Source organism: Macrobrachium rosenbergii, chromosome 6 (assembly GCF_040412425.1).
Source record: "Macrobrachium rosenbergii isolate ZJJX-2024 chromosome 6, ASM4041242v1, whole genome shotgun sequence".
NCBI lineage: Eukaryota > Metazoa > Arthropoda > Malacostraca > Decapoda > Palaemonidae > Macrobrachium > Macrobrachium rosenbergii.
Window position 1 is genome coordinate 54,694,012 of NC_089746.1, and position 26,301 is coordinate 54,720,312.

Consider the following 26,301-nt stretch of genomic DNA (forward strand, 5'->3'; position numbering starts at 1 on the left):
TCCACATTGCTTCAGGGAGATACATCGTTCATTATCCACACTGCTTCAGGCCGATAAATATCCACACTCCTTCAGGAAGATACAGTGATAAATATCCACACTCCTTCAGGATACACTGAGAGATATCCATACTTTCAGGAGGATACACTATTAAATATCCACACTCCTTCAGGGAGATACACTGATAAATACCCACACTCCTTCAAGATCCATCGTTAAATATCCACACTCCTACAAGAAGATACACTGTTAAATATCCACACTCCTTCAGGAAGATACGTTGATAAATATCCACACTCCTTCAGGAAGATACATTGATAAATATCCTCACTCCTTCAGGATACATCGTTAAATATCCACACTCCTACAAGAAGATACACTGTTAAATATCCACATTCCTTCAGGAAGATACATTGTCGAACATAAGTTTCAAACAGCGCTTCTTTCGAGAACATTGATAATCCCATTAGGACTAATACAAAAAAAAAATCCTTTACATTGCTTTCAATCGAGTTCAAAAAGGATCGTAATTGAACCAGCAGTAATTGTAGTGACATTTCGTAACAGTTTCACCATTTCACATCCGTGGATTCAGATAGGATTGAATCGCTTTGAGTGATGGTAATTCACCATCACCGTTGTGCTTTTTGAAGCATCTCATTATAATTTTTTTTATTACATAAACATATTTACATTTGCAAAGAAGAATGAAATATAGAAAAAAATAATAATCGATCAATTAACTCCTCCCAGGTGATGACAAACTTGCGCCTTGAACAGGACCAGATTAAAAAGTATATATATATATATATATATATATATATATATATATATATATATATATATATATATATATATATATATATATATATATATATATATATATATTATGAGAGAGAGAGAGAGAGAGAGAGAGAGAGAGAGAGAGGAGAGAGAGGGTTGGGTGGGGGAGGCTTTATTCCTGCCACGAAGAAAGCATAAACTTGTAGGAACTGATCTCTGTACCATCAGATGTTTTACTGCTCATGTACCGTCCGATGATTAGGTTCGTTTCTTGTGGAAAAAACTTTCAAAAAATCTTTTCAAAGGAGTGAGAATACAGACATTTCTGGAATCCTTTAGTAATGATGCCAGTGGAGAAACAACCATTTATGTATGGCTACCATTATATCTAAAAATAAAGCTAAATACATATATTGGTGCCTATACATAGCTGTGGATTTGTTTCTCCATTTCAAGACTCATGCTATAATGAGTATTTTTCAATGGTGCCATTGTTGTTTTCTAAGCTCTCAGTATATAACTTTCAGTCGGTTATTTTTCGTTTTAAAGGATTATTGAAAGCAAGCATGAGTGGAAAACATAAGATATTACGTGATATGACTATCATTATTATTTTATTACACTATTACGAGCTAATTTTTGTTCTGATCACAGTAACCTGTCAATTTTACGCTATCTAGAATGCTCTAATTTATGTTCTTTAGATATTTTTTAGTGAAGTTATAATATATATATATATATATATATATATATATATATATATATATATATATATATATATATATATATATATATATATATATATATATATATATATATATATATATATATATATTTATATATATATATATATATATATATATATATATATATATATATATATATATATATATATATATATATATATATATATATATACGTGGGTAGGGTAGAGCACGCTTGAACTCTGCCAAATAAGTATACATAATCAGTACTTGACAGACTGCTTAACAAACTGATTGACAAAACTGAAATAATAGCTAACTTCGAATCGAGCCAACAAATGTCGTATTAAATTACCATTTGATTTCATCTAAATTTACGTTGTTGTTCATCCATGCAACTTGCAAGACAAGTTAAGGGAAGCTCCGGTAAAACGGCTCCTCTGTTAGGTTTCCTAAGCGGCATATGCCAAGAAATCTTTTCCCTCGGAAATGATGAATATTCAAACCTTCTTCTTATCCCGTTAACAAGGAAATGCAGGGCTGCTGGCGTCTTCGCCCGAATAGCCCCAGCATAACTCCCGGATGAAGCGCTGTAACCCTCCAAAACGTATTCCCGGAGATTACGCCGTAAACCCCTTTGGAATTAAAACCCTCCTATAGCTATCAAGGGCTGTGGAAAATCTAATTTACTTTAGCTTAACATCTTCGTTACCAGCTCGTGTGAGAAAATGCTTTGTATTTTTTCGCTGGTGCTGAGGCTGTTGGAGTTCTTTGAAATACTGGTTAACTTGGCCGTACATACATGGTTTTTAATTACCAGATAACCCTTTTAATTAGGCCAGATTAATTGAGTTTCCTAAAAAAATAAAGGAACAATAAAAAGACTCATACCCATGCAGTTTTTCGAAGTCAAAGACTTCAACTACATTAAATTTGTGAATGTTCCATTAAGATATTTTCTAACGTGTGCATAAACAATGCGATGCTTTTCTGTAATTAAGGAAATGTCTTGCCATATTTCCTAAAATTTTTGTAGAACAGTAACTTCGTAGAAATCAGCAACTATATATTATATATATATAGAATATATATATATAATATATGTATAACACACACACACACACACACACACACACATATATATATATATATATATATATATATATATATATATATATATATATATATATGTGAATACATGCAGTCACATAACGTATGAACAGTCTTTCAGAAAGCTCATCGAAATTCATTTTTTATCAGAAGAGTTTAATCCAAAATTATAGCAGCAATTCCCCACCGCAAGCACAAAGAGGAAAGGCACAAACAACAAATCCCCTCTTTGTTCGTCCCGTTTTGACGCCCGGAGCAAATATGTAGCACGTTACGGTCAAAAGGCGCCGCACATTTGCAATGGAAATATTAGATTCAATTGCGAATGGGAATGTAATGACACGAGACTGGCGCTTTGAAAAAAAAAATATCCAGTGAAATATATATACGTCAGGAGTGATTGGACGCTGGGATATCAAATCCCTATGGGTGTTATCGTCCCCTGTGATGTTCCCACCCAGTATGAGGAAAAGGCAACGGCCGGAAATTATTGGTTAACAAGCAAGTAAAAATCGAAAACCAGCAAGTTTTCACCGTGAGGTATATATTGACTGACAGCGTCGTGATTGCCACCATTATCATCATCTTCAGGTTTATGATCATTATGATTTTTATTAACATTCAGTTATGAAGGGAAGTTCGTTTGGCGAAAGTAATTAAACTACGAATATTTCCGGGTATGTTTACCTGGAAGGTGTAAGTCGAGCAGCTGAAGTTCCGTAATATGGTAAATAAGGTATCACGAGAGCGTAATTGAAGCAGCGTTCTCTCAGGTGGCTCGATCATACAGAGAGATTCAATGAAAAACGTTTATTAGTCATAAGCTTAGGAAGGCAGGAAAATATTAAGGTAAAGTGCTGAATTAGTCGGAAAGCAAAGAAAGACCATTAATACATCCAAAAGAGAGAGAGAGAGAGAGAGAGAGAGAGAGAGAGAGAGAGAGAGAGATCGTAAGTCAAAGATGATTGTTGCTGTATGAATAACAAGGGATGTCGTGCTGTTAATGAGAATTTGTGGAAGTACATTTCATCAGGGAAAATGAAAGGGAAATGATGTATTGATTTTTCCTAATCGTTTCCTTATTTTATCCACACACGCTCTCAGAGAGAGAGAGAGAGAGAGAGAGTTGAGTATCGCAGCAGAAGATAGTATAAGAAAATAGTCCCGGGAATATGTATCTTGAAAACCCCTCTTCTTCTCGGATAGTTAAACTACTACTATTACATTATATATATATATATATATATATATATATATATATATATATATATATATATATATATATATATATATACATATACATATACATATGTTATATACATATATATGTGTATATACAGATATATAGTGTATATATAAATATATATATATATATATATATATATATATATATATATATATATATATATATATGTGTGTGTGTGTGTGTGTGTGTGTACTTACCAGGATTTTGAAGTAGTGGCCGTGCCTTGCGGGGCTGTTCGCAGATTTTAATTATTCCGCCTTTTAACATCCTCGTTAGCATTTTTTGAAAGAGGGGCTCTTTATATCCTGAAGCTACTTCTTAACTAGATGTAAGAGAAATTCCATAAGGTATAAGTCTAGCCATTAAAAGAAATTCTCTCTCTCTCTCTCAAAGGCACAGTAACTCCCTTTTACTTTAGCATCATTTATGGCAATACTGCTCTTGGTAAGCAAATGTATATTGGCTTTATCACTTTTTTTTTAAATCAGAGGCCTACGGAACGGGCAGCTGAATACGCTTACTGAAAAGGGGTTTGAGTGAATGAAGAAACATAAACACGACTTGATTCGGAAGTCAACGCCAGATTACTCCCTAAAAATAGATGAAGTTACGGGGATCAATGAATCTGAGAATTAATGGCTTTGGAAACTGATATAGACCCAAGATTGTTGGAGGAATAGGAAGGAGTCGCTTAACCAACAAGTAAAAAATGCGTCGAAGTTTCTTAGGCGTAATCGAGTATTCTGTACAGCCGCTACAGTGGACAATTAAGGCCACCGAAATAGATCTATCTTTCGGTGGCCTCGGTACAATGTTGTATTAGCCGAGGTCCATGAAACTTTAACCACGGCCCGGTGCTAGCCTATTCTATATCGTTGCCAGAAGCACGATTATGGTTAACTTTAACCTCAAATAAAATAAAAACTACAGAGGCTAGAGGGCTGCAATTTGGTATGTTGATGATTGGAGGGTGTTTGATCAACAAGAGAATTTGCAGCCCTCTAGTCTCACTAGTTTTTAAGATCTGAGGGCGGACAGAAAAAAAGTGCGGACGGACAGACGAAGCCTTTACAATAGTTTTCTTTTACAGAAAACCAAAAACTGAGGTAAACTCCTGATTCAGTGACGGTCTCCCGGAGATTTTAATTGTAAAAGAGATTGGGGTTTGTTTCGATATTTATCGATGTGCAGATAAATATGAGTTCGTTTCATTTTTTGCTCGCCTAGTTCGAGGATCTTTTCAGAAAAACGTTATACTAGTTTTAGTCATTACATTTTCATTTCTGCTTTTTTCGAAAGCGGATATTACAATTCCTTTCTGAAATATTTACAATGAGAAAAAACATTGGTGACGATAAATCTTATTTAACTCATCTCATTTTTTTATAGTTGTAAAAGGCCTTGTATATAAAGAAGCTTGAATATCACACATTCATAAAATAACTCTTTATTTCGAATTATTGCGAAACTTTTATTTTCTGCGATGTCGATGCTTTGCTTTGACTGCTTTTGTTTATGTCCTCCTGTTTTATATGTTTCTTATAGCTGTCCTGATAAACATCAGGGTTTATCAACTATTTTTTTGGGGAGGGGTATTTGGGGTCGGGAGCGGATATTATGTGTGTGGTTCTTTTTCTTCCAGATTTTAATGCTTGTCGCTTTCGTGACAAATTAGCTTCATTACTATCCTCAAATTGATATCATTATTAGTCCAGAGTTAGATCAAGGTTTACATCTCCGTTGGTTGGTGAGACTCTAGAGCAGTGGTTCTCAATCTTTTTTAGTGATGGCACCTAACAAATGTATTTATTACCGCGGCACCCCTTCTTCACCATCCCACCAAATCGCATGAATTAATATATACATACATTATATATATATATATATATATATATATATATATATATATATATATATATATATATATATATATATATATATATATATATATATATATATATTTGAGTAGAGAAACTGATAATAATTATATGAAGTCTTCTGGTAACTTTATTTATTTTTACAAATGTTCATTGAGATGATCAAGCCAAGACAGAATTGACAATCTTGTGGCACCCTAGGCACTGTCTGTGGCACCCCAAGGTGCCACGGCACCCAGTTTGAGAATCACTGCTCTAGAGGTTCACATCAGGCCTCATATCCGCTTAAATAATCTTCCCAAGGGCCAGTATAATCTAACCAAACCAAATGTGTACAGGTCATAATTGAAACCCTGTCATATTATGCGTGGGCATGGCCTGTCATTGATTATTGTTGTCACCGCGGACCGAAATCTCTCTCGGATATTGTGTTCCTCTTGGTCGTCGACTCCTTCCGTCTTACTAAAACGATTTGGGAAGATTTTGCATCCCAAGGAAATAAAATAGACGCACAGCCATTAGCCAACCTACTGACGGGGTAACAATCAGGATGTGCATGTTTCAGATTTGTGTATGTATATATATGTATATATATATATATATGTATATATTTATACAAATATATATATGCATATGAATATATATTATATATATATATATATATATATATATATATATATATATATATATATACGTATATATTGTGTTTTATAAAAAGTCGATTTACATCGCACTTGTCTTCGGTGTTTATGTTCCCATGGGCCATAAATAGTTGCTTTTAATTGCTCTATGTGGCGGTAGGGATGACAAGACGGTAATCGACAAGTGATGAACACAAGCACCGGGTAACGGATCAATTTGGTCACCGAAATGTAAGTTGAAGTTTCATTAGTTTTCACTTCTACTTGAACTTTATTGACGGATAACATTTATGCCAAGTTGGCTGGGACTGGTGGATTCTTTACTCCCAGTGATAATGATGGCTTAGATCTTAACCTGAAGGGATCCTTTTTTGTCATATCCCCAGGTTAAAGGGTACTTGTTATTTTTAAAAAACCACACCATTGTGAACAAGTGAGAGAGTGCGTCTTAGCCCAAACCGAAGGTACTATTTCACGGGAACTTGTTCTTGCAAAGACACCTGAAGAATAGAAAGATGAGACCAAATTTTATTTACACACCCACAAAGACTGGATCCATTCGTCCAGGAAAATATTAAACTGACCCTTGTTAAGTCATCTTATGGAAATGTTGTGTTTCATGTTTCACTTTGTGAAGAATAATTCAACATGGGTTTTGTATACCTTGGAGACTCTATGCTTTCTTTGGGGAGTATTGTCTTCTTCTTGTTAGGGCATTTCTCGATAAGAATTGTATACCTCGGGGGCTCTTTTGAAAATCTTAGCTTCAGCCGTTTATACGAAAGACTTCTGTATCCCTGTGTTTCTGAGTGTAAGGAGTTATCACTTGATTATGATGCATAATGTTATGGGGGTCTTCTTTGATATTAGTGCCTCACATTACAACGTCATGTTGTAACTGGTATGTTCCTTTGTTATTTCAAAGAATGTCTCATTATTTGGTCAGTTTGGGGGCTCCTGTATCGTGGAAAATATGTGTACCTTATGTTTGTTTACCTATGTTGGTATTATCGAGTTGTCGGGTTTTGTATTTTTGACAAACAGTAATTCCTTTCGTCTTCTGAATCATTGCCAGTTCATAATATATTCTGGTATATCTAGAAAACAAATTATCATAACCAATCCCTTATGAGTATAAAAAAATTCATTTGCAAAGAAAAATGAACTGGAAATAGATGATGGTTCTGCTCTTGCAGATTTTGTTCCAGTCAGGTTAAAATAAGCTTTGGCAACAAAAAAAAATCTTTAAAAAACACTATTAGTCACTTAAGGTGATGTTTGTGGGAAAATTATAGCGTCTTTTTCTGTCATTTTTCTTCTGATTTACATGCCCAAAAGACTGTCTTAGATAACATACATTTATTTTTATCTCCCTAATTTTGTACATCAATATCAAATTTTTCTTGGTAACTCATCTGTCAGGTAAGAGGTATTTGGATTGATGATGGTGGAATGCAAGGCGAGGCATGAAGTATCTGGAATACTCAACTATTTGCTGTACAGCATTGCTTTTGTAACATGACAGTTTAATTACTTTCGCGCAAAATGCCAGTGAAAAGAGAAAGGGAAAATTACTGGAGTATTGAAACTCTAAGGTAGAATTGCTTTCAGTTCTGTGGTCAGTTTGAAGAGGAGAGGAAATGTTTTTATAACATAGTTTTTTAAATATATATATATATATATATATATATATATATATATATATATATATATATATATATATATATATATTTAAAAACTATATATTTATATATAACATATATACATATATACACACATATATATATACATATGATATGTATATATATATAAAACTGAAATTGCATTTTTGGTCAAGTTGTTTATGTTAGAAGGGCGCAGCCCTGCACTTTAGGACACTGATGACAACCCTTCAGTGCATAACAGTTTTCACTCTCCCTCCTACCTCGACTGTGAGTGGCACTCACATTAAACTCAGAGTAAAAACGAAAAGGCATTTTCTTCCCAAATGGAATCTGCTTGGTCATCATTATATATATATATATATATATATATATATATATATATATATATATATATATATATATATATATATATATATATATGTGTGTGTGTGTGTGTGTGTGTGTGTGTAATTGTAATAGCCACAATGCCCTCTTAACTTCTCGAATTCTTCGCCCTTTTTTGGATATGCTTGTCACTACAAAGCCGTAAGATCCAAGCGCATTGTGGCTATTACAATTACATATGTATCTGGTAAAAGTGACCAGTAGATTCTACATATATATATATATATACGTATATTTTTGTGTATATGTGATCGTACTGACAGCACTCCAGTATAAAAATAGCTGGCAGAATTTTCAGTGAGCTAACTTTTGAGTCTCTTCTTTTGTCTGCATTTACTTCGAAATTGCTCTATGATGATGGACCTCGCAGAATCCCCCACTTATTTTCCTTTTCCAAATTTTTCTTAAAAGATTCAAGACATGAACCAACGAAAAATTCGGGAGAATATCTTAGAAGTAAACTACGTGGGATGGAGTGTAAAGTGAAAAATTATCAATAAAGTGTTTGCGGTTAGATATTGTTATATTTTATTTGATAATTCTTCCCATTTCAGTAAGCCTTGTTTCTAGTTTTATATTTATCTATATATAGAAATGTAAATACAGATAGAAATATAAATACAGATAGATATATATACATACATACATATATACATTCATTCATACATACACACGCCCATATATATATACATACATACATACATACATACATACATACATACACATCCATATCATGTATATAATGTTGTAATAAATGTGCCTGTTGATTCTAAATACATATTATATGTTGACCAAAAATCGCAGGGAACGTTGTATGTTTCGAGATGACAATAGGGTGCGAGGGAATAGCAACGGAGAGTGTTGACTTACTGCTTTCGTGTTCTTTACACCTCCTTCACTCTGAAGAGGCGTAGGAAACACGAAAGCGTAAGGTCAACACCTCGTTTCACTTTTTTTTCCAGCTTGTTTTCATATATATATATATATATATATATATATATATATATATATATATATATATATATATATATATATATATATGCACATACAGTGTCTTTGATTAGTTAACGGTTCGAATACCGTAGGGGAAGAAGCACATTTCAGTTATTGTTCCCCTTGATCGTAAGTTAATCCTAAGTTATGGATTAGGTATTAAACGATATTTGGGGCTTAATATATATTAACATAAAGTCAAACGTGTACAAGTGTACAAGTAACAAAAGTTCATATATACATACATATATGTGTGTGTAAATATATTATGTATATATATACATATATATATATACACATACAAATATATTATGTATATATATAGGCTACATACTGTATACACACACACACACACACACATATATATATATATATATATATATATATATATATATATATGAATATGAATTTTTGTCGCTTGTAAACGTTTGACTTTTTTGTATTCACAAATATTAAGCCCCAATATCGTTAAATATCTGAGTCTTTATAACTTGTGAATAATGGACGCCCAAGGGCGAATTATAGTTGACAAATGATTCTTCCCCTACGGAATTCGAACCGTTATGTAATCAAAGTCACTGTCTAGCGTTATTTCTATACCAGACCACGGTCCGAATCCTGCCGGGGACGAAGCACTTATCAATTATAATTCCCCTTAGGTGTAAGTTATTTTGGGGGCGGGGACATGGGGTGTTTCCAGAGAAAAATAAGATCGTGGTTGCTGCCGCATTCACACTTGTAACTCCGACTCTGGAATGAAGCATTTATTCAAACAACGTCCACAGCATCAATTGCTTTAAACACTTACACAAGAGGCTTATCAGCAGTACGTCAAACCGTCCCTACACATATCCCCATTCGCCTCGTCTTCTACGCACTCACGCATTGGACATGAAGGCCTCTCCTTTTCAGTACTCCAGCCAAGCAGTTTATCCAGCACTTTATATATATATATATATATATATGTATGTACGAATGTGTGTGCTCGTCTTATATATATTATACACACACACACACACACACACACACACATATATATATATATATATATATATATATATATATATATATATATATATATATATGTTAGAATTAATCTTATGTGACATTTGAAAAATTAATGTAATGCAATGTTTCAATTTTTCAAGGCATGGAACCCAACATAACCCTCTGGCTTGACGATCCAGTCTTGGGCAACGTCACTCAGGACTTGGATGCCAGGGAACTCTCGCCCAGTGCCCAGAAATGCCTCGGGGAAATTGCGAATACCTCAAGAACAGGAGGTAAGTGTTCCTTTTGTTCGAAAGGTAGTCTCGAAGTTGGCAGACAAATTCTATTCTCTTCTGTGTGACCATTCCGTCCTTTATTGTATTTACGTGTATTTTGATCATTTATGTCAACCAGGTAAAGTTTTTTTTATATATTTTTTGAATTATTGTTTCGTTTCTTAGTTAGTTTCTGTATGTTGATTACGTCTGCTGGGATGCAGTCTGATGTTGAATTTGAATCCAGTCTAATACAATAAGAGTATATTATTTTTTTACCATTCTTTTTATGTGATCAAATCTGTAAGATATGACGTCCACTTTCATTTTCTGTCATCCGTTTTTCCTTCGTTATTGATAATTTTCCCAGAATTATGCAATATTCTCTTTATTTTATCAAAACTTTGTGGGTCTGTCATCATGAATCGTAATTAAGACTTTCATTGATATTGCAAACCAACACACTGAGTCTCTGAAATCGATGATTTCTAAGAAAAACACCGCAAAATTTACTTTCGCATTAATCCTCTGAGTGCAGAATGAAACGTCTTATTAATCTGCATAAAGGCCACAGTTCCTTTAATATATAGCTCGCCGTTCATCTTTATCCTTTATCAGTTTAGTGCTTCCTTGATTTTAAACCCCACCCCCATAACCGTTTAAAACTTTCCGCCACTCCGTATTTTATAGTTCGTTCCCTGAATCGTATCCTCTTTTCACCAGCCATTCATCTTCAGTTCTCTCTAGGTGACCACATCATTCAAAGGCACCTGATTATCTTTTAACCTTTACTCACCTTTTAGCTTCTTCCATCTCGGCAAATAGTAGCTTTAGTCAGTATGAAAATTTATTTGAAAACATTAAATGACGGTGATGCTGAAATTTATAATTAGCCTTCATGTATAGCCTATCACCCATTGTAAGAATTTTAGTTTTAGACTGGTATCATTTGGTAGAGGTCCACTTTTGCTTATTGATGAGTTCATGATTTTTCTTCATTTTTGGGCATCGTTCGTGTCGTTGGGTTTTACGTTGTACTGTTTGTTTGTAATTCCTCTGTAAAAATAACTGTGGGATTTCTCTCACAGAAAGATACTAGCGTCCTTAAAACCATTTGATTGATATAAAACTCCACCACGTTCGTGATTTTTGCAGTATTATTTGATCCTCATCTTCACCGCCTCCCACGACGTGGGACTCAAAGAGCGTATGTAAAAACCCACTGCCAATATCTTCCACTCATCTCCATTCACCTCCAGCCTCTTGTCTCACAGTTCTCATCCAAGTAAATCTGGATCCTTTAACTCTTCTGGTGTCCACAGGAACCCAGTTGACACCATCACGTACTTTTCTTCCCGGGTTGGTGTGGAGGACATGTCCAACCATTTTCGTCTCCCCTTCATCATCATTTCATCTACATATGGAACTAACGTAATTTCCTTAATGGTATCATATCTCACTCTGTTCCCCCATCTGACTCCCAGTATTTTTTATAGAGCTGTAGATATGGTGCAGTGGCTGTTCTGGTTCTTCTTCGTATAGCAATGCAGATCGTGCTAATGTGTAATCAGACTTTCATGTGCAATTTCAGGCTATTTCATTTCCAAGTCTTGTTCCATCTGCTCTTTGTTTGATTTTGCTGGTTTTTTTTTTTAGTCTCTCACTAAACTCCAATTCAAGAGAACCTGTATTGGGTATCAGTGTGGGTTGCTAAATATTTGAAAGACTGAGCTTCATTAAACCCCGTAGGGGGCTAGCCGTGAGGTGCACTGTAGGCATCACTAAAGGTTCTTTGCAGCGTCCTTTCCGCCCCTAGCCACAACACCTTTCACTCCTTTTAATGTACTTCCATTCATATTATCTTTCTTCCGTCTTGCTATCCATCCTCTCCTAACAATTATTTCATAGTGCAATTGCGAGGTTTTCCCCCTGTTACAATTTTCAGACATACCTACTTTCAATTTCCTTACCAGCCCTGAATGACCTCGTAGGTTCCAGTGCTTGACCTTTGGCCTAAACTCTATATTCCATTCCATTCCAGCTTCATTAAACCTTCCTCCATCCGTTACTTCGTACCTTTGGGCCTTTCTGCATTTTGATGTACTTATTTGGTACCCGTCCATTTATCACTTATAATTCCCCTTCGGTGATAATTCCCCGTCGGGGAAATTCCCGAAGTAGGGAATTGTATATTAAACGACATTTGTAGTGTAATGATATTTTATATTATAAACGACATTTATATATAGCGTAATATATATATATATATATATATATATATATATATATATATATATATATATATATATATATATATATATATATGTATATATATATATATATATGTGTGTGTGTGTGTGTGTCTAGTGTTCTCCTTTTCGAATTTCAAGGCTTATTAGCTGACAAGCGTACCCAAAACGTGAAAATAAATCGATAAGTTAAGAGGTTATTGCATGCATGTATATATAAGGATAATGAGGGAAAATCTGCGTTTATGGTGCCACAGATGTAATTCCTTAAAAATATATATAAATTAATCTGCGTTTCGGAAAGTGATCATGAAAAAGTCATCTTTGTTAGATGGAGAGAGAGAGAGAGAGAGAGAGAGAGAGAGAGAGAGAAGGGATGGGGGGAAGCGAGATCAACTTTGGAAATTAACCAAGAAGAGACGGGGCCTCTCAGATACAGGAGCTGCCTTGGCGCTCTTTAAAGGAGAGCAAATTAATCCCTTTAATCAGCTGTAACATGAATCTAGTGACTAAGAGTCATTTTCCGAAGAACTGGCTCATTTTAAAATAGACAGGACATTTTTTTTCTTTTTTCAGAAATCTGTTCACATCAGATTAAGGTTATTTTTTTAGTTTTTTTTTTAATTTTTCTCTTAAAGTTTGCTTTGATAAGCTATTCTCAGGAACAGTGCAGCAAGATACATTACAGATCTTTATGTACAGAGAGTGAACTAAAGTATGAAAAATGATAATGGAGTCCCTGTGGAAGTTCAGCAGTAAATAGTAACGATGTTGAGCCCGGGATCATACATATAAATCTTACGACCTTCTTCTTTGAGCGGCCAATGAAGAATTAGAGGAATTTATTTCTGGTGATAGAAATTAATTTCTCGTCATAATGTGGTTCGAATTCCACAATAAGCTCTAGGTCCCGTTGCTAGGTAACCGGTTGGTTCTTAGCCACGTAAAAATAAATCTAATCCTTCGGGCTGGCCCTAGGAGAGCTGTTAACCAGCTCAGTGGTCTGGTTAAACTAAGATATACTTAACTTCTCTGATAAGAAAAACTGGGTTGGGAATATGCAGAATTCGTTTTCGTGAAATAATGTAAAATTTTATCCTTAAGGTGTGTACGTAGGTCAGTAGATCCTCTGATGGAGATTTTGCAACTCTCCTAATGCAATGCGGCATAACCTTGGTAACTGGTTAAGTGAATACTTTATAATCGCGATGGTGTAACAAGAAACACCAAATATTGCTACTGACTATTAGAAAGTAATAAATTCATATACTGGAAAAGATAGAACAAACTTAAACAGTGCAGATATGTTGTATATAGCTATATTCTTCCTGGAATATAAATGATTTGTTTTCAAATATTATGCCAAAAGGTTTATAGAAAAGACCCTATTTTTATTGAGGTGTCTCTGTTAGAGTTAAAGCAGTTAATAATCTACAAACGAGGAAAAACGCTTTCTGACCAAGAAAGTACAAATGATTTAGAGGCTAGTTCTACTGGGTTCCCTCTTATTAAGAAAATAGATTTTATGGAGCAAAAATTAATTTTTTTTCTTTTTTTAAATTAGAATTATCACGACGAAAACTAATAGAATCGAATGCAAATAGTGTAACCAACCTTTCTTGATAAAAAGTAAACTATAGAGGAAGCAAATAAAAAAAACATGAAATTTCATGAAAAACCCTGACATTGTTTTCAAATAGTGTAGTAATGTCTTGTACACAATAATAAAAATTAATCAGATAATAAAATTAGGAAGAAAATGTTTAAAAGCCTTGTAACGCTGTGCTTCAGAGTCACTTGGATGTTAAGAATTAAACATCTTGCCTTGTGGTTAAATATCTGGATCAAGGGAGTATATGGCTCGGAAGTCGTCGAAAAACACTTTGCAAAGGCATGTTCTTGAAATAATGCAGCAGATTGATTTAGAGATTATACGGAAGGGCCGATTTACAGAATATTTATATTTTATAATTTGCAAAAAAGTCTTGATCTTACGAAAATAAATTGTACAAAGACCTGAAGGGTTCATTCAACGGACCCGTTTGGAATACTTCAGTGAGCTCGTTATCTTAATTTTTTGAAGAAGTTTTTCACTTGTATGTCAGCGAAAGCACTAATTTCATTATCCTTACTAGTTCAAATGCAAGAAATGTTTTTTTTTATACCACATATTTAAAAGAATATTAGTAACTTCCCTAAGGCACTTTCTTTTAGGAATAAATTATGTTTAAGGTGTTTTACGGTAAATTATGGCACTAACTACTAGGCTAAAAGAATGTTCATTAATGCCTAATTCTACCCTACTTTAAATACAAGAAAAATCCACTTGCATCTTGTTCCTGTAACTTGAAATCATGAACAGACGTTTCAATGACTCTTATGAACCAGGTTTTTCGCTGACATGAATTCAAGTGTGATCCTTCAAGGAATCTCTGCTAATTAGTCGGAAAAGGGCGAGTCTCTTCCTCTCATTAAAACTTTCAGGATCCGAAGGCTTTTAACAAACAACAACAGCAGTTTTCTAAGGAGTCCTTCTTGGAAGGTCGCATGTTGAGATGCTTTACCGGCATTTTCAGGTCGCTAGGGAATTTTTGTCGCTGGAAGGATAGTCACCTTCTATGCGATTTATCATTTTGCTTGTGCATTACAAAGACATTCTCTCTCTCTCTCTCTCTCTCTCTCTCTCTCTCTCTCTCTCTCTCTCTCTCTCTCTCTCTCTCTCCATGGGATGTTATGGGATATTATCCCTAAATTCTTGTACAGGCATTTCTGTTCTTAAGTAATGATTTATAGAGAACATCGGCCCCCCATCATCTTATCTTCCAAATTTATGAAGCTTCCAAACACTTAAGAAGCTGTAAACCTTCATTTTAGCTTTCCACCTTTTATGAAGCTTAAAACATGCGTCTTATCTTCCAAACAATAATGAAACAAAGAACCTACAACTCAGCTACTAAATACTTTTGAAGTTGACAACCTGTATACTGAAATCGATTGACATTGGAGCCTATTTACGTCTGGTGCTAAAGCAAGGAAATATCAAAGAGTTTTATTCGGGAAATCTGTTCAACATCAAACCCGTGATGTTCTCTGAAAGTAATTCTGATTTCCTTTTATGAATATAAACATGAAATCACTGTAGTTATATTTTAGAAATTTCCAATTACGCGATTCACCGAGACAGTATGTCTTTTCAATAAAAAATTGTAATTCAGCACCCCTAAAAAGTCAAGCTCACACATAAATGCATAAGGATATCCATTGCCATCATCGACTGGAAATTTCCAGGGCTCGACTTTCGTAGTGTACCCGCAGTCTGGAACAAAAGTGTACCTCACAGATTCGCAATTATCGAGAATCGTAACGAAAACAGACATACCATCCGTGCCATGGAGAAAGGGCAAATTGAATCTTTCAAGATAATGATCTTTGATCGACTATTGGGTCTCCTTAGATTACTATTTGATATCAGCTTAATTCATTATTGCTTCAGGGCCTTTCGTGGTCGAGAGCTTTGGGAACTTATAAGGAGAACCGGTCAACTCGGTACAGCTCCCCGTTCCTTGTAGCAATGTCGGATTCTTCCGAGAATATGATGGAAATAGTGTTATTATTATTATTATTATTATTATTATTATTATTATTATTATTATTATTATTATTATTATTATTATTATTATTATCCGGTAAACCATTTATAAATAATGTGCTTAGATTGCAATAACAAGTATGACTTACAGTTTCAGCCACACAAACATTAGGGGAAGCGCGAATCCCCCTGCAGGATTCTCTTTCAAATTTAACATAAAGGAAACAAAAACACTCCGACCACACACAAAGGTGAGGTGACCTGAATATCAACCGAATGACTGTCCTTTCCAAGTATGGAATTCATGAAGCGGAATTATAGAGGAGCGGAATTTCCGCTATAAATATTTCCTTTTTTCGGGTATCAGATTAGATCAGCATTGTGTGGATGGTAATAGATGATAGCCTTCCACTAATTAAAAAAAAAATTAAAATCACTCTTGTTTTCATCAACAAAACCAGTCTTTTTTTATACTGGTTAGATGTAAAATGAGCTATCGGTTGTGTGTTTGCGTTTTTGTCTTAAGTGCTTTCTGCTTGAATTCCCATCTGACCATCGTCTTGCTACTTTTGTGACTTCTTTTCTGACTGACTGACTGACTGACTGATCTTCTGCCATTCACATCGTGGACCCAAATCATCTCAGTCCCTGGATACCACATAACTCAGCGACTTTCTCATTTGAGATATGATTCTTCCGACTCGCTCCGGCCAGAAATTTGACATTTTGTCGTCACGCCCGTTCAAAATGTCTTTTATTTTCCTTGTTAACGCCCATGTTTGCTTCTCTGATCAGTACAGGTCTTATACAGATGTCTGTATTTCGTACTAATTGGATTCTCGTATTTACTAGTGATCTAGTAATCTCTTTCCACTTCATGCAGATTGTCATTGTAAATCTTTTCCTCATCTGCCTTGTTACTATATGCTTCACAATTAATTGCAAGTCTAAGATAACACCCACACTTTGAAAAGGCCCGTCCTTCCACCAGTATTTGATCATCACCCATTTCTCTTCTTCACTTGATCTTCTTATACGATTAGGGGTCCAAAAATCAGTACTCGTTTCAAATTTTTTTATGCTAAGCACCTCTGGATACTAATTGATACAGCAGTAACGCTGAGTTCACTACCATTACTCTCCGCAGCCTCCACTTGGCCACTCTCTTGATTTTTTCCTTGAATTCGTTACTGGTCAACATAAAATTTCTTTTAGTTATACTGAATTTCAGTGCTCTTCTCTCCTTTTCAATATTCCATCTTTTTTAATTAGAAAATAGAAGAGTATGAGACAAATGCAATTGTTAATGTTGGGAAATCCTTTTATAAAATTTAGGTGGCTCGAAAAATCTGCCCGGAAGGACAGTAACAAGGATCGATTTACAGTGTAAGCCACACAGATATGAGCCCATCTCCTGGCTCCTGGCTCTCTCTCTCTCAGCAGGTCTCTCTCTCTCTCTCTCTCTCTCTCTCTCTCTGGACTAGTAACGTGGTGGCTGAACCGGGGGGAGGACGGAAAAATGGCTGCGTTCTCGGAAATCCAGTATATCTCTGTTTGCTTAAGCAGTGCGTTGGGTACATAGTTCTTAGTTAATTGTTGTGGAGAAAGGGAAAGAGAGAAGAACGAAAACATTATGCGAGAGTGTTCATTTCTCTATCAAAATGAATGCCATCAAGACGAGGGGCCTTGACGAGGTAATCCTCACTCCAGTGGGGTGAAGCCATTCATACAGTGTTATCTATTTCCAGGTATTTAAATAAATCAACATTCTGTTACTACCAAGATAACCATAACTAAAACATTCAAACCACATCAGTTTTATTTAAAGATCGCCAAATGATTATGAACAAACACAACCATAAACCTATTTGTGCTGGATAATGTCTTAACGATGACCTCTGAATGATTCAACATACTGTGCACACAATGTAATGGATTTTACAACGTATCCAACATATATACCGAGGAAAGTTGCAAGAACCCGGCTCTCGAGGACAGAAGGTTGATATGACAATGGCGTCTCGTTAGCAGTCGAGAGGAAAGCAACAAAGAGCTTAAAAATTCAGAAATAAAAAAAAAAAAAAAAAAGATGACGGGGCATCTGTTGGAGGGTTAACGATTTCCTTTGCAGCCGTATCGGTGTTTCAAAGAAAAGTCGAACACAGCATCCTCCTGTCCTTCAGATCCAGAAGGAACCAATTCGTTTTTAATGTGTGCTTGTTTGCGTGCTTTTCTGTTTTCCTCTTCATTGTAAATTATAGTTCTGAGTCGTGAGCTAACATTCTGTGTTTGAAATAACTCGTAATTACGCTGAGAATGCCGGTGATTTGTGCATTTAAGCCTGTGTAACTTCCGTTGTTATGACGAGGGCAATTCCAAGTGGCTGTGTTGTTGGAAAAGACGAAGGTTCTATTGTAAAGATCCTTGAGCCTGAACGAATGTAGATTGCTGTCTGCTATGAAGTCTATTTTACAAACCAATTAACAAAACGAATGTTTATTAAAACTCAACTAATAGTACTTACAGTCTATTTTATATATGCTTAGTCATAACTCATCAAAAATATTTGTTTTTATTCATTATATTTTCTCGAGCACTCTTAAGAAGTTGAAGTCAGTTTCAAATGTAAATGAAACTTTTTTATTTTGCCGGCATCTTCAGATGTTCTCAGAAATTCACAAATATTCTTGTCACGTACGGTATGGCTGTAGCTGATGTTTTAATTCAAAGCCAAAAATCTGAATATCTGTTGGAACACGACGTCTTCTCATCTCTGAATTCAGTGACTGGGATCCCCCTTAGCTTTCTGTAAAGTTCATAGTTACTGATTCCGAGCGCCTGTTCAACCTGATCCATTCATCGAAGTCTCTGACACTACAGTACCTCTCCCGTAGGGGGTTAGTGCCGTTAGCGCACCTCACGCGATGCACTTTAGGCATTACTAAAGCTCCTTTGCAGCGTCTCTTCTCCCCTAGCTGCAACCCCTTCTCCTTTTACTGTACCTCCGTTCATATCTTTCTTCCATCTTGCAATCCACCCTCTCCTAACTATTAATTCATAGTGCAACTGCGAGGTTTTCCTCCTGTCACACATTTCAAACCTACTTACTTTCAATTTCCTTTCCAGCGTTGAATGACCTCAAAGGTCCCAGTGCTTGGTCTTTGGCCTAAACTCTATATTCCATTCCATTCCTTTCCATTCCATTCCCTGACACCACCTCCATCCAAATGCTTTCGTCGTTGCTGTCGTGGGTAGCTTTTAGAAGGCGAGATGGAATTTCATCGCCTGGCCGAGGTCCTCATGTTCTGATCTGGGAAGACTTTGTTGCATTGGGGCATTGTTATTTGATGTCTCATTGAGACATCCTTTATTTTTACTTGTTTAATAAGTGAGATCTCGTCTTTCTGTATTTCTCTTTACCTCCTCATACTTCTTCCTAATGAACAACATATGCTTTGGAAGCTTGAATTTCGAGTCAGTGACCCTGTGGGCTTGTTTCATATGAATAGGGTTCATCTGAGTAATAATAATAATAATAATAATAATAATAATAATAATAATAATAATAATAATAATAATAATAATAATAATAATAGGTTCTATTGAATATTATTGCTGCTTCAGCTGCATTTATTTTTAGAAGACTTTTTCTATTTTCCTTATTGCGGACTTCTTCTTCAGTGGAGGTGCGTGCTAACATTCGCCTATATTTTGTCATTTCATGGGGAAAAAGTCAAAATCTGGATTCTGCTTCTTTATATATTCTATACAGATTTTGACTTTTCCCCATGAAATGACAAATATAGGCAAGCTGTTAGCACGCACCTCCACTGAAGAGAAGTCCGCAATAAGGAAAATAGAAAAACAAAATAAATGCAGCTGAAGCATAATAATATTCAATAGAACCTGTTTAAAAGAGGGTCTGCTGCCAAATTATAATAATAATAATAATAATAATAATAATAATAATAATAATAATAATAATAATAATAATAATAATAATAATAATCCTTTTTATTGTTATTTGTTCTCAGCTTCTTTATTTTCTGTTATGTGTCAACTTCCTAATTTTTTTTCCAGATTGTCAATTGCAAGGCTTCACAAAATCATAAAACTGGCATTTTACAGAAAATTTCATACTTGTGAATATGTTTCCCTGGGATACTTTTTAACATTTTTCTTCTCCTCTTTGAATTACTTAATAGCATTTGTGTTTAACTTAGTCTCTAGCAAGAGTATTCTTGCACTTGAAAATGTACAGAAGATCTGTTTAGTAATGTAGAGCATAAACTTAGTATATCTGGTGTTTCAAGCATGGTCGTGTTGTTAGACCATCGTTATCTCTCTTTAGTTACATAAGTATGAACGGGAAAAATTATATAATTTCCAGACGAAGCAATCTTCTCTCAATAGTCACGGGAAAAATTAGGTGGTATGATTTCCAGACGAAGCAATCTTCTCTCAGTATTCATGTCCCTTAACACGAAATTTATTGGTTCTTAGCCACGTAAAATAAATCTAATCCTTCGGGCCAGCCCTAGGAGAGCTGTTAATCAGCTCAGTGGTCTGGTTATGTATGAAAAATATATACTTTTGGTCTTAAAGAGTCGTTTACAGCAGTCTGATGCGTATGAGTTTTAACTCTCCGAAAAACAAGCCGAGTGATCAGCTGATCTTGTAAGATGCATCCACTTCCCTAATCCGTATTCATTGGTAACAACGTACTTACTCCTTTTGGAGGTATAACTGTACCTGGCATTACACAATAGCACAAGATTTTTTAGTTCTCACCACCGCAAAAAATACAGAGATCTAACGTCACCAGAAAGTTAGGTATTTTTCGTAAAGAGTCTTGCATTTGCTAAGATTACTTTGATAACGTGATTATTTTTTTTACCTATATCCAGCAGCATCTTGACACATTTCTCTTGTCTGAGTGTTTCTTATCACCTCATTTCATTCCAGCTTTGAAAACCAAGATATGTTAAATCTCGCTCTCTCCAGTAAAGATCATTAATTGCAGATGTGTCTCAAGTCTCTGCCTTGTCTTTGTGTCGAGTTCAGTTGTAAGTCGATAATCCTCCAAAAGATTTCCGTTAATTGGAGGAAAGGACCTGTCCTCTTTTCCACCATTCTCACTTTCATTAAAACTTTCACGGGAATTTTCGGAAATCCTTAATGATATAACACCTACCTAACAACCCTCTCCCTCAGAGAATATTCCTAGAAGTATGGCGAGAGTTACATAGAAAGTTTTCCGGATACTGTGCAAAAATATTTATGGAAGACATTTTGCTGTACAGAGTGTGACACACAGTTTATTGTAAAAGAAATGGATTTATTCCTCGCATGGCAATCGATCAAAGGCTTTGGAGTGAAAGCCTACGTGGATACCAAATGAGTCACAAAGGTCATGAAAGGAGATGGAACCTAATCGTTAAACATGGGTAAATATCGAGAGTCTTTGGATTATAGAAACTATTTCCCAGTGCATTTGTATGTATCCCAATGAGTAAATGATGTGTTTCACAACACTGTTTCGAAAAAGCAGAATACACAAGCCTTTAGCGTGACTTTGGTAACTGATTAAAACAAAATATGTAAGCTACTGTGAACTGTGAATATATATATATATATATATATATATATATATATATATATATATATATATATATATATATATATATATATATATATATCTAGAAAGAAAACTATCGAAGGAAGTAAAAACATTACCTGAGTCCGTAGTTTATAGTTTCTTTCAAAGCCTATTTCTAGCTACATGATTAAGCCCTATTTTTGTCCTCCCTCATTTTTTACATATAAACTTAATCCTGAGTTTGAAGCACTTTTTTTTTGCAACCGCTTCGCAGGTAAATTGCAATGTCCCAAAGTATGATTCGTTCTGTAAATGACACGAGTCTGAAGCACCTTTGATCACTGTTTTTATGGTCACGTATCCTGACAATGCGTAATGTTCCGGCCTTTAAATAAGCTACCGTTTAAAAGATGTCGATGAATTTCTGGTAGCGAGTTTTGCTTTTATCACTTTTCCATTACGCTTTGTCATCAAGAGACCTTTTTCGCGTTTCTAAAAAATTTATGTATTAACTTCGAAGTACCTGGTTCCATTAATGTCTTGATGCTAAAAAGATCTTGCATCGCCTTATGGAGCAAAGTATCTTCTGTCATATTTTTTGTTGTTGTTGAAATAACTGCGATTTTTAGGATGAACTAAATACGCGTTTTACAGTGCAACGCTTAGCTAACTCGTTTAGAGAGAAAACTAAATCATCGTCGACACCAGAGCAGGATGCCCTATCAAGCCATCTTAAAACTGACGCCTTGAACTTGATGATCTCGGAAACTGTAACAGGAATAATCATCAATTTATGTATAGCCCTTTTTACATCTGTGCTCACACATGAAAGATAATAACGCAGCTATTTTAGTAAAGCAGTACAACAACAGTCATTCGAAGTCGTCGGCGACACAAAGAATATTGTTTTGAAGCTGTTTATTTTAGGATATATTACTAATTAGATGTATTATTGTTGGAGAGTACGAAGAGAAATGAAATTTCGTCCAGGTAATTTTATATTCAGTATTATGATATTAGGTCCGTCACACTTCAGTGTGAATACCCAACGTAGCTAGGCACCAGCGTAATCTAACCATGTCAACTTATAAACTTAATTTTTTAAAGTTTTAAGCACAACAATAATTACCACTAGTCACATAATAATATATAGCTGAGACTATGCAACGAAATTGTTTCCTTGCTTCAAGATCACGCCAGAGAGACTTAATTCAGTCAGTCAACCAATCAGTGTATGGAGAATTGCTGTGACAACGGAATTAATAAACCTTGCAATAGAAAACCAGCAAAGTCGACCTTTCAAGATAATGATCTTTGACCGGTCTATGGGTCTTCTTAGATTACGAACCGATATTGCCTGATAACCATTACTATTAACCAAGATCTAGATTTGAAGGGTCTGGTCAAGGAAGAGAAAGCCCCTAAATTATGTAAAGTTTTATTCTCATGTATTTTTTCCTAGTACGTACCGTGCTTTCAGCTGCTCAATTTTTTTTTTTTTTTAATCAGCCTTCAAGGGTTGGTGATGGCGTTGTGGTAATACGCGTTATGAGGTGAGGAATCAATGAAATAAGCAGTAACGGGATAAAAGCTCAACAGAGTATAATAGGAATTAAAGATATTCTACTGCTTTAAGATGAACTTTTTAAGTTGTTATTTTCAACTTAGGTCAATGCATTAAACCAGGTAAAAGTGCTGGCTTTGCAGATGAATTTTAATTGTGATTTTGTTGTGTGTTATTAAGGTACAAAATCTCGATCTTCTCTGATATTCTTCTCTATCTCTCTCTCTCTCTCTCTCTCTCTCTCTCTCTCTCTCTCTCTCTCTCTGTTATACATATATATGTATATATATATATATATATATATATATATATATATATATATATATATATATATATATATATATATATATATATATATATATATATATATATATATATATATATATATATATATATATATATATATATATATATATATATATATATATATATATTTATATAAATATTTGAAATAACTGTCTGCTGATTCGTGACCTCTTATCGAAGCGAGAACATTTTCCGCTTCACCTAAAATTCTCAGGATTTCGAAACCCATCCGCTCTCCTACAAGGGACTGGATGGAAGACCCCTGCCTGCAAAGGCAAGAACGGAATGACAATGGCGTCTCGTTAGCTTCCCAGAGAAAGGAAATAAAAGAGCACGGAAGACAGAGATGAAAAAGTGAACAACCACCTTATCGGGGAGCAACCACTTCAATTAGAGCGCGATCGGTGCGTGGGAGACGAGGCCCTTGCCGTATCCTTCCATCCTCCAAATGCAAGAAGTGAATCCTGCCAATCATCCTTAGTTCGCTAGAGTGCAGCTTGCACTGAATTCATATTTCATTCAGATATTATGACAGTGTTTTTTAACTTCCTCCGCATGAAATCAGACTGTTCTTAGAAGGCTTCCTTAAGAAGTTAATGGCCTTTTTGCTTGTTTTATGTAAATGCACGATCATTTTGAGTGATCTCAATGTAATAAAATCAATTGTAGATCTATATATTTATTTTTCTGAATGACAACGATGGGGTCAGTTTTTCTCATCACTAACCCCAATATTAGCCACGTATTCTTTATAAAATTAATGTAATCAGACACTATAGTCTTATCTATTGTTTACCTAGCGCCCATCTCGTTAGTGATGAAGCACACGTCAGTTAACCAAATTTATTTTACGTGAATTTTAGCATCCTTTGTAGTAACCTGTTATATGATTCCGGAACATAAACATTTTTGTCTTGTAAACTCCTCTCTCTCTCTCTCTCTCTCTCTCTCTCTCTCTCTCTCTCTCTCTCTCTCTCTCTCTCTCTCTCTCTCCTTGTGGGCATTCTGTTTGTATGAAGCATGCCGTATTTGGCTTGTATAATAGGAATTTGCTTTGCAATGGTAATAACAGTAGTTATAATGAAATTGAACTATTATTGGCATACCAGTATCGCAAATTTCATTAACCATATTCAACTCGAAGTTGACAAAAGGCATTTTTGATAAGATTAATTCTAATATTGACGTTCTCGTTGCATATATGCCAAAGTCCAACCTGTATAGTTTGAGGAAACTCGGTTTGTCGAAAGCATGCTTCTAAAGATCAAATGACGAACCCTTATCTAAAACGAGTTAATTACTCAGGTGAATATAGGCGCAATCGTTAGGTAATTATTCAATGGTTCCTGTCGGTAAACAGATAATACACTCGTAAGTACTCTTATCTCTTGCCGTACACTCAAATAAGTTGAAAATATATATGTATGTTGCATCATGTTATACCTCTAATTAACTGTGTTCATGATTCATCGTCCGAAGATAATCACTACTGATATGACGACGTTCCCTACTGGACAGTAATTTAGTCATTTCCAGCGAGCATTGCAAATTAATATCCAAGATACGCAGAGGACACTGACTGATGACCCACTAATCCAGCATTCCGCATTTCAGAGCTGAACTTCATCCTCGGTTTAAGTGATCTGCCGAAGTTAATATAGCTTGACCGTTCTTCCGAGTTTCTGTCAGGGTTGTTCATACGACACGACTGAGTGATTCGCTGCTAATCTGGGAGCCTAGAAATCGAAACTTGTGACCGAATGTTCTTAATGTTTGGGCGACCTCTCATTTTTGGTCGCAGATGTCAGGTTTTTCCCATCATTATCCTTGCTGTTGCTCATAATACCATTAATGTTTCCCAGGAACGCTAAAGTTTTAACCTAATTCTCTGTAACATATCACGGCGTCCCTGGGAGAAAAGGGCAGAATTGTGGCGTCTTATCATGTGAAATCCTCTAGTAAATTTTATGCAAATTGTTCCCCTGAGCTTGAATTCAAACATCATTTACACTGACAACGATCTCAAATATTTAAAAAAGAAACCAGAGGATCTTGTAAACAGTTACGCGTTTGGCTGATGCGGTGTTTGTCTTACGATATTTAACCAGATCTATAAACTATAAATAGTCTATAAACTATAAATAGGGCATGAACAAACGCCAGGGATGCTATCTCTAGCCCTTTCGTTCCTGAGACAGGGTTCTCATTCAAATACAGCTCCCCCCGCTGTTAGGGAGTGTTAGCAAGCAATTGTCACACCATTGCTGAATGTACGGAACCGTAAACTGATGGGTCGTTGTTAAATGTAGTCAGCTAAATTCCTCTTC

General features: G+C 35.2%; 1 protein-coding gene across 1 annotated transcript in view; it reads left to right on the plus strand.

Annotated features, from left to right (window-relative positions):
• LOC136839591 (uncharacterized) overlaps positions 1 to 26,301 on the plus strand; it is a 261,759-nt gene that overhangs the window by 30,353 nt on the left and 205,105 nt on the right. The window contains 1 exon segment of the mRNA XM_067105868.1: positions 10,551 to 10,685. Coding sequence (XP_066961969.1) covers positions 10,551 to 10,685 — 135 coding nt within the window.